Raw genomic sequence first — 13,768 nt, 5'->3', positions numbered from 1 at the left:
TTAAAATCCTATTTTCTTCATCCAGCAATGTCAGTGTGCACAGTGTTACACACAGAGCTCTCCAAGACCCCACTGCAATCTACTAGCTCTATATCTATCTATATATATGTGTGTATCTAACTTTGAAGGTCTTCATATCAGAACATTTGGGGAAAAGGAGAGTGGTGTTGTCACCATGGGGAGTGTCTGGCACCTCTGAGGGGACCCGTTTAATTTGCCAGCTGTCGGGATCCCGGCGATCAGGATACGGACGCTGGAATCCCGAGAGCCGACAATGCCACCAGCCGGAATCCCAGGAAAACAGGACTGTGCCCACTCATGGATATCCATGACACACTCATAGAGTGAGAATATATCATGTGGCTACTGCCTACTGCAGTGAGCCGGCAAAGGGACTCTGCGCTCGCCCCGCTGCTGGTATTCTTGCAGGCGGGATGCCGCTGTTGGGATCTTGACAGCCGGCATCCCGTCAACCGGTAAAGGTTATGTATTCCCTTCTGAGGGAGCTAGACCACTCACCGCATCAAACTACTCACTCAAAGCTGCTGCATCAGTGGCAAGTGCGGGCAGTACCCGTTCACCGCTGCCTTTAAAGAAAAATAAACTAAAAATGATTTTCTAAATATAGCACATCTTCCTAGTCTAAAGCATGCCTTTATCAACCATGCTGAAATGCAAAGATGTACTTGGTGTAACCTGCACCTGCTCAGGTTATAACATTCCGTAATGTCCTTTCTGATACATTCTCATTCTTTTCCAGTAATTGTACATTAGGAATGCGTCACATTGCAGCCTCACTGATATCTGGTCTGTCTTGCTGTTACCTGCTGTGTTTTTTTTTTTTTTAGTTCCTCCAGTTGGAGGATATCAATGGAGCAGATGGTGCGTCTGACAGTCTGGATGACCACACTTTATGGATCCCCCAAAGTAGCTGCCACGAGGAATGGATAAAGAACCTGACGTGCGCTGTGCTAAAGAGCAGCGGAGTGAGGAGCGAGGTCCTTCTATTACTGAAACCGCTGTGTGAGGTCAGCTGTACTCCAGGCTCGTAGAACACTCACTCACTCACTCAGTATTATGCAGATTCTAGGCAGATTGCCTGTGCTCAGACACAAATCCTGCACAATGGATTTACATGTAGATTTGGTTAGCTATGTTGTTTGATATATATATATATATATATATATATATACGATTTGGAGTTTGGAGAGGAGAGAGAAAAAGAGGTGGGAATAAAGTGTTGGGGTGTGGAACAGACAGAAACGTAGCTGGAGTGGGAATAGAGAGAGATGGGGAGAAAGTAACATGAGAGAGTGGGGGGTGGAGGCCGGGAAAGATATACTACCTTATATTTCTCTTATGTCCTAGAGGATGCTGGGGACTCCGTAAGGACCATGGGGTATAGACGGGCTCCGCAGGAGACATGGGCACTATAAAGAACTTTAGATGGGTGTGCACTGGCTCCTCCCTCTATGCCCCTCCTCCAGACCTCAGTTAGATTCTGTGCCCAGAGGAGACTGGGTGCACTACAGGGGAGCTCTCTTGAGTTTCTCTGAAAAAGACTTTTGTTAGGTTTTTTATTTTCAGGGAGCACTGCTGGCAACAGGCTCCCTGCATTGTGGGACTGAGGGGAGAGAAGCAGACCTACTTAAATGATAGGCTCTGCTTCTTAGGCTACTGGACACCATTAGCTCCAGAGGGTCGGAACGCAGGCCTCACCCTCACCGTTCGTCCCGGAGCCGCGCCGCCGTCCTCCTCACAGAGCCGGAAGATAGAAGCCGGGTGAGTATAAGAAGAAAGAAGACTTCAGATCTTCTCTGAGGTAACGCTGCGCGCCATTGCTCCCACACGCACACACATACAGTGGGCACTGAAGGGTACAGTGCGCAGGGGGGGCGCCCTGGGCAGCAATAATAAACCTCTAGGGACTGGCTAACATATATATATGCTGCAGAGGCAGTATATTAAATAATCCCCCGCTAGTATTGGAAATTTAAGCGGGACCAAAGCGCGCCGCTGAGGGGGCGGGGCTTGAACCTCCAGCAATAACCAGCGCCATTTTCTCCACAGCACACTGCAGAGAAGCTGGCTCCCTGGACTCTCCCCTGCTGAACACGGTGACAGAGGGCAGAAAAGAGGGGGGGGGGCACATTTAATTGGCGCAGTGAGTGTATATACATATATATTTATATAAAAGCGCTGTTTTAACTGGGAATTTGGTTTCCAGTGTCAGGTGGCGCTGGGTGTGTGCTGGCATACTCTCTCTCTGTCTCTCCAAAGGGCCTTATTGGGGAACTGTCTCCATATAGATATATCCCTGAGTGTGTGGGGGTGTCGGTACGCGTGTGTCGGCATGTCTGAAGCGGAAGGCTCATCTAAGGAGGAGGTCGAGCAAATGATTGTGGTGTCTCCGTCGGCAACGCCGACACCTGATTGGTTGGATATGTTGAATGTTTTAAATGCAAATGTGTCTTTATTACATCAGAGATTGGACAAAGCAGAGTCCAGGGATAGAACAGGGTGTCAATCCATGGCTTTGACTGTGTCACAGGGCCCTTCAGGGTCTCAGAAACGTCCCCTGCCCCAAGTAGCAGACACTGATACCGACACGGATTCTGACTCCAGTGTCGACTATGATGATGCGAGGTTACACCCAAGGGTTGCCAAAAGTATTCATTATATGATTACTGCAATAAAGGATGTTTTACATATCACAGATGACCCCTCTGTCCCTGACAAGAGGATTCACATGTTTAAGGAAAAGAAACCTGAGGTAACCTTTTCCCCATCTCATGAGCTGAACGCGTTATTTGAAAAGGCTTGGGAAACTCCAGGTAAGAAACTGCAGATTCCCAAGAGAATTCTTATGGTGTATCCTTTCCCTGCGCAGGACAGGTTACGGTGGGAATCCTCACACAGGGTGAACAAGGCGTTAACGCGCTTGTCCAAAAAGGTGGCGCTACCGTCTCCAGACACGGCAGCCCTCAAGGATCCTGCTAATCGCAGACAGGTAGCTACATTAAAATCAATTTATACACATACGGGTGCCTTGCTCAGACCGGCAATAGCGTCGGCTTGGGTTTGTAGCGCTGTAGCGGCTTGGACGGATACTTTGTCAGCTGACATTGATACCCTGGATAGGGATACCATTTTATTGACCTTAGGTCACATTAAAGACGCAGTCTTATATATGAGAGATGCTCAGAGAGACGTTGGTCTGCTAGGTTCGAGAGCCAACGCCATGGCGATATCTGCTAGGCGAGCCCTGTGGACCCACCAATGGACGGGTGATGCCGACTCAAAGAGGCATATGGAAGTTTTGCCTTACAAAGGTGAGGATTTATTTGGGGAAGGTCTCGCGGACCTGGTTTCCACAGCTACCGCGGGTAAATCTACTTTTTTACCTTATGTTTCCCCACAGCAAAAGAAAACGCCGCAATATCAGACGCAGTCCTTTCGGTCGCATAAGTCCAGAAGAGGTCGGGGCTCTTCCTTCCTCGCCAGAGGTAAGGGTAGAGGGAAAAGACAGCCTGCTACGGCTAGTTCCCAGGAGCAGAAGTCCTCCCCGGCTTCTACTAAATCCACCGCATGACGCTGGGGCTCCTCTGAGGGAGTCCGCGCCGGTGGGGGCACGTCTTCGACTCTTCAGCCACGTCTCGGTTCAGTCAGACGTGGATCCTTGGGCAATGGAAATTGTATCCCAAGGTTACAAGCTGGAATTCGGAGACGTGCCTCCTCGCCGGATTTTCAAATCGGCTTTACCAGCTTCTTCCCCAGAAGAAGGGAGAGAGTTTTAGCTGCAATTCAAAAACTGTGTCAACAACAAGTGGTTGTCAGGGTTCCCCTAGTTCAATAGGGGAAGGGTTACTATTCAACCCTATTTGAGATCCCAAAGCCGGATGGCTCGGTTAGACCCATTCTAAATTTAAAATCCCTAAACCTGTACTTGAAAAAGTTCAAATTCAAGATAGAATCGCTTCGGGCAGTTATCTCCAGCCTGGAAGGGGGGGATTTTATGGTGTCACTGGACATAAAGGACGCATACCTTCATGTCCCCATATATCCCCCTCATCAGACGTACCTGAGATTCGCTGTACAGGACTGTCATTACCAGTTTCAGACGTTGCCGTTTGGGCTTTCCACGGCCCCGAGGATTTTCACCAAGGTAATGGCGGAAATGATGGTGCTCCTGCGCAAGCGAGGTGTCACAATTATCCCATACTTGGACGATCTCCTCATAAAGGCGAGATCTCGAGAGAAGTTACTAGACAGCGTGTCACTGTCATTGAAGGTGTTACAGCAACACGGCTGGATTCTCAATATCCCGAAGTCGCAGCTGGTTCCTACGACGCGTCTGACCTTCATGGGCTTGATTCTGGACACGGACCAGAAAAGGGTTTTTCTTCCGACGGAAAAAGCTCAGGAACTCAGGACTCTGGTCAGGAACCTGTTGAAGCCAAAACAGGTGTCTGTGCATCACTGCACTCGAGTCCTGGGGAAGATGGTGGCATCATACGAAGCCATTCCCTTCGGCAGGTTCCATGCGAGAACTATCCAATGGGACCTGCTGGACAAGTGGGGAGTCACAATTATCCCGTACTTGGACGATCTCCTGATAAAAGCGAGATCGAGAGATCAGTTGCTGAAAAGCGTGGCGCTCTCCCTGAGAGTGCTGCAGCAACATGGCTGGATTCTGAATCTACCAAAGTCACAGTTGGTTCCAACGACTCGGCTATCTTTCTTAGGCATGATTCTGGACACGGAACAAAAGAGGGTTTTTCTCCCAATGGAAAAAGCCCAGGAACTCCAGAACATGGTCAGAGACCTGTTAAAACCGAAAAGAGTGTCAGTCCATCAATGCACTCGAGTACTGGGAAAAATGGTGGCAACCTACGAGGCCATACCCTTCGGCAGGTTTCATGCGAGGACGTTTCAGTGGGACCTTCTGGACAAGTGGTCCGGGTACCATCTTCAAATTCATCAGAAAATAAGCCTGTCCCCCAGGGCCAGGGTGTCTCTCCTGTGGTGGCTGCAGAGTGCTCACCTGCTCGAGGGTCGCAGATTCGGTATTCAAGGCTGGGTTCTGGTGACCACAGATGCGAGCCTCCGAGGATGGGGAGCAGTCACACAAGTAAGAAACTTTCAGGGACTATGGTCAAGCCAGGATGCTTGTCTACACATCAAAGTACTGGAATTGAGGGCCATATACAACGGCCTACGTCAAGCGGAGAATCTTCTTCGCGACCTACCGGTTCTGATTCAATTAGGCAACGTCACAGCCGTGGCTCATGTAAACCGCCAAGGCGGGACAAGGAGCAGAGCGGCAATGGCGGAAGCCACCAGGATTCTTCGCTGGGCGGAAAATCACATAAGCGATTTGGCAGCAGTCTTCATTCCGGGAGTGGACAACTGGGAAGCAGACTTCCTCAGCAGACATGATCGCCATCCAGGAGAGTGGGGACTTCATCAAGAAGTTTTTGCAGAGATAACAAGTCGTTGGGGACTTCCTCAAATAGACATGATGGCGTCACGCCTCAACAAGAAGCTTCGGAGGAATTGTGCCAGGTCAAGGGACCCTCAGGCAGTAGCAGTAAACGCCCTGGTGACACCGTGGGTGTTTCAGTCGGTCTATGTGTTCCCTCCTCTTCCACTCATCTTAAAGATATTGAGAGTCATAAGACGAAAAAGCATGCGGACAATACTCATTGTTCCAGATTGGCCTCGAAGGGCCTGTTATTCAGATCTTCAGGAAATGCTCACAGAAGATCTGTGGCCTCTTCCTCTCAGAGAAGACCTGTTGCAACAGGGGCCCTGGGTGTGCCAAGACTTACCGCGGTTACGTTTGACGGCATGGCGGTTGAACACCAAATCCTAGCTGGGAGAGGCATTCCAGAAGAAGTCATCCCTACTCTGATAAAGGCTAGGAAGGAGGTGACGGCAAAACATTATCACCGTATCTGGAGAAAGTATGTATCTTGGTGTGAAGCCAAGAATGCTCCTACTGAGGAATTCCATCTGGGCTGTTTTCTCCACTTTCTACAGACAGGAGTGGATACGGGCCTAAAATTAGGTCCATTAAGGTACAGATTTCGGCCCTATCGATTTTCTTTCAGAAGAAATTGGCTTCTCTCCCAGAAGTCCAGACTTTTGTAAAGGGAGTGCTGCACATACAGCCTCCTTTTGTGCCTCCAGTGGCACCATGGGACCTTAACGTGGTGTTACAGTTCCTAAAATCTCACTGGTTTGAACCTCTTCAAACGGTTGAATTAAAATTTCTCACTTGGAAGGTGGTCATGTTGTTGGCCTTGACATCTGCAAGGCGGGTGTCCGAATTGGCGGCTTTGTCTCACAAAAGCCCCTATCTGATTTTCCATGTGGATAGAGCGGAATTAAGGACTCGTCCTCAATTTTTGCCTAAAGTGGTTTCGTCGTTTCATATGAACCAACCTATTGTGTTACCTGTGGCTACAGATGACTTGGAGAATTCTAAGTCCCTTGATGTAGTCATGGCCTTAAAAATGTATGTAGCCAGGACGGCTCGGTTTAGGAAAACAGAGGCACTGTTTATCCTGTATGCAGCCAACAAGGTTGGCGCTCCAGCTTCTAAGCAGACCATTGCTCGCTGGATCTGTAACCCGATTCAGCAGGCTCATTCTACAGCTGGATTGCCGTTACCAAATTCGGTAAAGGCCCATTCCACTAAGAAGGTGGGCTCTTCTTGGGCGGCTGCCCGAGGCGTCTCGGCATTACAGCTTTGCCAAGCGACGACTTGGTCGGGTTCAAACACTTTTGCAAAATTCTACAAGTTTGATACCCTGGCTGATGAGGACCTCATGTTTGCTCAATCGGTGCTGCAGAGTCATCCGCACTCTCCTGCCCGGTCTGGAGCTTTGGTATAATCCCCATGGTCCTTACGGAGTCCCCAGCATCCTCTAGGACGTAAGAGAAAATAAGATTTTAAGCCTACCGGTAAATCTTTTTCTCCTAGTCCGTAGAGGATGCTGGGCGCCCGTCCCAGTACGGACATATTTCTGCAAGGCTTGTATATAGTTATTGCTTACATAAGGGTTATGTTACAGTTAAGATCAGTCTTTTGGCTAATGCTGTTTTTGTTCATACAGTTGACTGGTTGCGTATATTCCAGGTTATACGGTGTGGATGGTGTGGGCTGGTATGAATCTTGCCCTTAGATTAAGAAAAATCCTTTCCTCGTACTGTCCGTCTCCTCTGGGCACAGTTCTCTAGCTGAGGTCTGGAGGAGGGGCATAGAGGGAGGAGCCAGTGCACACCCATCTAAAGTTCTTTATAGTGCCCATGTCTCCTGCGGAGCCCGTCTATACACCATTGTCCTTACGGAGTCCCCAGCATCCTCTACGGACTGGGAGAAAAAGATTTACCGGTAGGTTTAAAATCTTATTTTCAGCAATGATTAAATCAAACATTATTAAAATGATAATCCGCATCTGCGCTATAAGGTAATGGGTATATCAGTGTGGCAGAAATGCTATTCAAGACACTCAAGCAATTAAGAATAAATTTATTAAAACAGATAGAAAATATAAGTTCACATATCACACATTGAATGACTACAGTTATCAAAATAAAGGGTTTAAATATATGCATAGAAATGCTAGGTAAGGAGTGCGCTTTATCTATAGTAGGTAACCTCTCTTTTGTACTTAAAGATCCAGGGCAACCAATAAAAGTGGCCGGATGTATTCAGAATAAAACTGTGTCTGGAGTGTACTATTCCCAGTTAGAGTAAATGTCCATTCACTGGAGTGGAGCAGAGTCCTGTATAACACTTGCTGATGTATGTAGCATAGTCACAGCTCCCTAAGTGGTTATAATGACACTCTGGATTCCGTACAGCAATAATATGTCAGGAGTCACCGGGCTTATGGTGAGATGAAATTCCAGTTCGGAAAATGTCACAGCCAGAGGGCTCAGTTAAGATGCTTGGAAGTAGCAGGTGGCCTCCTGGAAGTAACTGATAGGTGGTTCCATATACAGCAGTGAAGGAGCAGATCACACAAGTGGTTGGATGAGTCTCTAACGCATTTCATCTAGTGGGCAGAGACTTTCTCAAAGAGGGATTACTATAAGGTACTTTCTTCTTCAGGGTACATAGGGGGTCATTCCGAGTTGATCGCACGCTAGCTGTTTTTAGCAGCTGTGCAAACGCATAGTAGCCGCCCACGGGGGAGTGTATTTTCACTTTGCAAGTGTGTGAACGCCTGTGCAGCCGAGCTCTGCAAAAATATATTGTGCATTTTCAGAGTAGGTCTGAACTTACTCAGCCCTTGCGATCACTTCAGTCTTTTTGGTGCCGGAATTGACGTCACACACCCGCCCTCCAAATCCCCTGACATGCCTGCGTTTTCCCTACCACTCCCAGAAAACGGTCAGTTGCCACCCATAAACGCCCTCTTTCTGTCAATCTTCTTGCGATCGGCTGTGCGTATGGATTCTTCGTTAAATCCATAGCTCGGCAACGATCCGCATTGTAGCTGTACAACGCGCATGCGCATTGCGGTGCATGCGCAGTAGAGACCTGATCGCAGCGCAGCGAAAATCGGAAGTGTGCGATCAACTCAGAATGACCCCCATAGTCTCCTCAGCGTTAACCTTGGGGTATGATGGTGTAGATCAGGACAGGCACTGAACAACAAAACTTTTCAAGCTCCCAGGATGCACTGGACCCCTCATATCCCATCCACAGCTCAGGCTCTTCAGTTTTTGTTTGGTGCCAGCAGGAGCTGGTCACAGGGATAAAGTGGGGCTCCATTTTGCAGCCCAAGCTTTTTTTTTTCTTCAGATTTTTACAATTTTTAAGACCTTTTTCTCTTATTACTTGTGCAAGCAGCGATAGGCAGTCCTTTTGTTTTGTACCCCCAGGCCATTCAGCTCCCCCAGTGCCAGCACAGGAGTCTCTTTAGGCCTCATTCTCTCAAATGCTGGCTAAAATCGCTGACCATATTACAGCCCTGTCTGTGCCCACCCTTCTCATGGGTCTGCCTCAGCAATTACAGCCTGTTTATCATCCCACGCCAGCCCCACCTGTCCCTCCTCCCTGGTTGAACATATTATCTAACTCTGTAAAGAGTCTTGCAGCTTCATCAGCTGCATTCCATAATATATTGCAGGGTCAGGTACCAATACCTACACCTACTACTACCAAGCGTACTGTGCCATCCTCTCAGATTCTGAGGAATCTTCTGCTGCGACAGATCATGCTGATCTCTCTGATGCTAACTCCCCCTTTGGGGAGGAAGAGGTGCAATCTAAATTTAATGTAGGTGCTGTGGTTAGAGAAGTTCAATTCCCTCTCCAGCTAGAAGATGCTGAACCGGCACCAAAAGCAAAGAATCCTTTGTGTAAGAAGTGGTAGTCGCTGAAGTTCCAATCTGAGACCACTTCTCAGATGCCTTTAGCGAGGCATTGAAAACTCCTAACAAGAAATGTAATGTACCTAAAAGGCTCAGCTCCTTTTATCCGTTACCTTCTACTGACTTTACAAAATGGGAAAATCCTCCTACTGTGGATTCTCGTGACTTGTTTGATAAACAGTTCCACTCTAACTATTCCAACAGCATCCTCCCTCAAGGACGTCCCTGATAGACAATTATACACATGTCTCAGTTCTTTATATTCTCTTACAGGTGCCACTACCAGACCTGCCATGCCTACAGACTGGGTGGCTAAAGCTATTGAAAACTGGGCTGATGCCCTTGAAAACAGTTTCTCTTCTGAGGCTACCAAGGAACAACTGTCATATATTGCCAACATCAGGGATGCCACTTTTTACATTGGCGAGGCTGCTCTGGATATAGCCCTTCTGTCATCTAAGGCTTTGGCTGTTTCTGTAGTAGCCAGACACATTGTTTGGCTTTGTTCCTTGAATGCATACTCTGACTCTAAAAAGGCACTAGAAGCACTTCAGTTTACAGGAGAATTTCTTTTTGGACCGGAATTGGACAAGATAGTCATTAACCTGGCAGCCTCTAAAACAGCTTATCTACCCTCAGCATCCACTATGCGGCCTCGGAATTCGTTATTTCGGTCCTTTCACCCTCAGGGCAAGACCAGAGGTCAGACCTTCCGTAGGGTTCTAAGCCCAAACCCAAACAGGCCTGGGTGGCGAGGTGCCCAACTACCAAGCTAGAGTATAAACCCTCAGCCTGACGCGTCGGTTCTCCCTACGGAAGTTGACCTCGTGGCCTCCAGACACAACCACAAGGTGCCCGTGTATGTGTCCAGGACGAGGGATCTAGACGCAGCCTTTGTGGATGCCCTAACAGTCCCGTGGCCCTTTCGTCTGGCATATCTCTTTTCTCCGGTATCTCTACTTCTTCATTGATATGCTATGCAAATTCAAAGAAGAAGGCGGCACGATCATACTTGTGGCTCCGGAATGGCACAGACGCCATTGGTTCATGGATCTCCAATGTCTCTCCATAGATGTGCCCTTCCCACTTCCTCTTCAACCAGACCTCTTGTCACAAGGTCCCTGTCTACACCGGACCTAGTTTGCTTGACTTTGATGGGTTGGCTCTTGAGTCTTCCATCCTAAGGGATAAAGGTTTTTCCAGTTTGGATATTCAAACTATGCTTAGTGCTAGGAAACCGGTATCAGCTCGCATCTATTACTGCATATGGTGCTCTTACTTTCAGTGGTGTGCCCATCGACACTATGGTTCTCTGGTGTTTCAGATTTTTTGACTCCTGGCATTTCTGCAGGCTGGCCTCGACATGGGTCTCCGCCTTGCTTTTCTTAGTGTTCAAGCCTCAGCACTGTCTGGTTCCAGATGTACGTACCTTTCTGCAGGGGGATACTCCGGATTCAGCCTCCCTTTGTTCATCTAGTGGCTACTTGGGATTTGTCCTTGGTTCTTAGAGCCTTACAACAGCCTCCCTTTGAACCGTTGGATTCTGTTGACGTCAAATGGTTGACCGCGCAGACTCTGACAGGGCTGTCCTCTGGACTAAGCGGGGATACCTTCCCAAGGTGGTATCCAAGTTCCATAGCAACAAGGAAATTTTGGTACCGGCCTAACTGCAGGAGGAGTGGCCACACACCCTTAGAAGAAAATACAGACAGGGGGGAGCAGTGAGCACCTTAGACTGGAGAAAATCCAGGAGGGGGGTGCACGATCAGTGTGATAGTTGCTAGGGCCGGATTAGGATGATAAGCAAGGGTCTGTTGAGGGGAACAGGATCCCTCCTCATATGGCCTGATTCTGAGTAGCAGACAGTTGCGGACCTCATTCTGTCTTTTGCTGCAGTTGCGTCTGTGACTTTGGGGGTAATTCCAAGTTGATCGCAGCAGGATTTTTGATAGCGATTGGGCAAAACCATGTGCACTGCAGGGGAGGCAGATATAACGTGTAGAGAGAGTAAGATTTGGGTGGGTTATTTTTTTCTGTGCAGGGTAAATACTGGCTGCTTTATTTTTACACTGCAAATTAGATTGCAGATTGAACACACCCCACCTAAATCTAACTGTCTCTGCACATGTTATATCTGCCTCCCCTGCAGTGCACATGGTTTTGCCCAATTGCTAACAAAAATCCTGCTGCGATCAACTTGGAATTACCCCCTTTATGCGAATGCCACTACAATGCCTCGTGTTTGTATTGTTGCTGCTATGGTGACAACACTACATGCTATAAAGGCTACAGTAATGAAGCTATACATATTTAAAAGTTAGGTTTTTTCAGCATACAGTGTAGTCAGTAAAAAATATTACACGTTTTGGTAGAATTCGTTGTTAGTTTACGAGAAAAGGGTGAACATTTTTAACAAGATGTGCAGTGCTGTAGTAGAGACCGCGCAGCTAGGAAACGCCCACTGAAGGTGTATTATTGCAACGGCAAGCATATGGATCGAACGTGCGTACACACTGCACTTTTGTTCCGATATGGGTCCATCCAGTCCGATGAATATTAAACTGCACGTAAGAGTCGGCCAACTGAGGCCAAACGTTGCAGAGGTCGAAACAACAGCCAGAAAATTGTATACTGTAGGTGTTTACCCAACTTGAGCCATTTTAGGATGGACTAACTGCAGTATTTGTTTGATGCATGTTTCTAATTTTAGATGTTTGTCTGGAATCTGTAGGTGAAAGCAGACTTCTGCCAGGCTGTTTTGCCTTATTTTATACACAATATTCTACAAGAAGATCCCAATGACACATGGAGGACACTGTTATCAAAGCACATCCAGGGATTCTTCACATCCTGCTGCCACACTGTGCCAACGTCTAGCAGATCGGCCACTCCAGCGAGTTCAGACTCAGGTACGTTTTCTTAGATCACATGTATCATAATAAAGGGCTAGATCCCTCTATAAACACATGCAGCAAGTTGTTCCTTCCAAACCAGGAATCCCAAAAGTCCCTGAACATGTGATAGGCAGTGCTCAGATATTGACCATTTATGGTGGAATCTAGTAATTCAGCCAGAGATCCCGCCATGCACACACGTGTCTTTGTGCTGTTTCATTACATTCATGTCCATGTGTGGGCAGCCCGCAGTTACAGATTTTGTCCAGTTTCCTTTTTCCCCTTTATACTTTCTTGTACCTGGGTTGCTTATTTCTGAGAGGATTGAAATGCATGAAACCACACTAGATTTCAATAAAGACTGATTAATCCTCTAATATGTCATTTTTTAATGTAGAGTCTGAAGGTTTTCTGCGAGGAACAATAAACATTGCTTCCAGGAGGACAATGCTCAGTGTCTTGGAGTACTTGAGGAGACAAAGACGGTAAATTAGATTCCATTCATGCTCACAAGTGTATTCAGAGCTCAGCGATTCTGTCCTACTTGTACAGTATTGTGTATATTGTTTTATGAAAAGAGAAAAAAAGTACACTTCAGTCTGTGAACAGGTGATTATCTTTTTTTTTCATCCCAAAATAATTACAATATTAATATGTATTATCGTGAGGTCACGCTTCTATGTGTGAGTGGATACAGTATAATCTTCATTTAAACATATTACGTATATCTGCATTAAACATGTTTTAAACATGAAAAATATGTTATCCTGGGGGGCTCACAAATAGTGCCCAGATTTCATGAGATTTTATGTGCACCAAAAGAAAATAAGTGTTTTAAGCTTGCAATCTCTTCTAAGTAGTAACAGATGTAATTAATCGCACATATGATTAGACAGATCTATATATCATTGTAAATAAAACCAATCTAGGTAATCTGTTATGTCCTTAGAAACAAAAACCGTGTACAACAATAATATTAATGACAAATGTCTGAAGGTTTTGCAGAAATAGTAGCTTACATTACAGAATATCCATTTCCATAAACATAAGCATACAATATGCCACATGATGAGACTTCTATTGTGGGTGCTCTCTGCCATTGTGGGTTAATAGTACACTGCTCATGTAGCATATATTTTTCATATAGAAAAAGTCATATAGTTATCTCAACCATACTTTATATGAGCCTGAATGTCACTCCTTAGTGACCATGCAAGCTGGATTCAGATGGACAGTGCTACTGTGTTATCTTACAGGAACCGTCAAGGGTGCACTTAAAGCCCACAGGCCATGATGGAAACATCTATAATCTCTTTGCTGGTCAGAGCAGTTTGGTTATCTAGGTGATCTACATCCAGTGGGTTAGAGTAGACAACTGGAATTATATGGCCACCACTTAGATCCATTCGCCTGTCTATTTAGTGGTCACAGAAGAGCTTCTGGTATCCAGTTCAATCACAAATTCTCCCTCTACAGCCGGAATTC

At 46.8% G+C, this 13,768-nt stretch overlaps 1 protein-coding gene across 3 annotated transcripts in view; it reads left to right on the top strand.

Annotated features, from left to right (window-relative positions):
- Positions 1 to 13,768, top strand: part of ATM (ATM serine/threonine kinase) — a 434,777-nt gene that overhangs the window by 286,783 nt on the left and 134,226 nt on the right. For all 3 annotated transcript variants that reach the window (XM_063951603.1, XM_063951598.1, XM_063951604.1), the window contains exons 36-38: positions 849 to 1,028; positions 12,121 to 12,298; positions 12,681 to 12,768. In XM_063951603.1, the coding sequence (XP_063807673.1) occupies positions 849 to 1,028; positions 12,121 to 12,298; positions 12,681 to 12,768 (446 nt within the window). The remainder of the gene's footprint in view (positions 1 to 848; positions 1,029 to 12,120; positions 12,299 to 12,680; positions 12,769 to 13,768) is intronic.

Source organism: Pseudophryne corroboree, chromosome 2, assembly GCF_028390025.1.
Source record: "Pseudophryne corroboree isolate aPseCor3 chromosome 2, aPseCor3.hap2, whole genome shotgun sequence".
Lineage (NCBI taxonomy): Eukaryota > Metazoa > Chordata > Amphibia > Anura > Myobatrachidae > Pseudophryne > Pseudophryne corroboree.
This window is presented reverse-complemented; position numbering and strand designations above follow the sequence as displayed.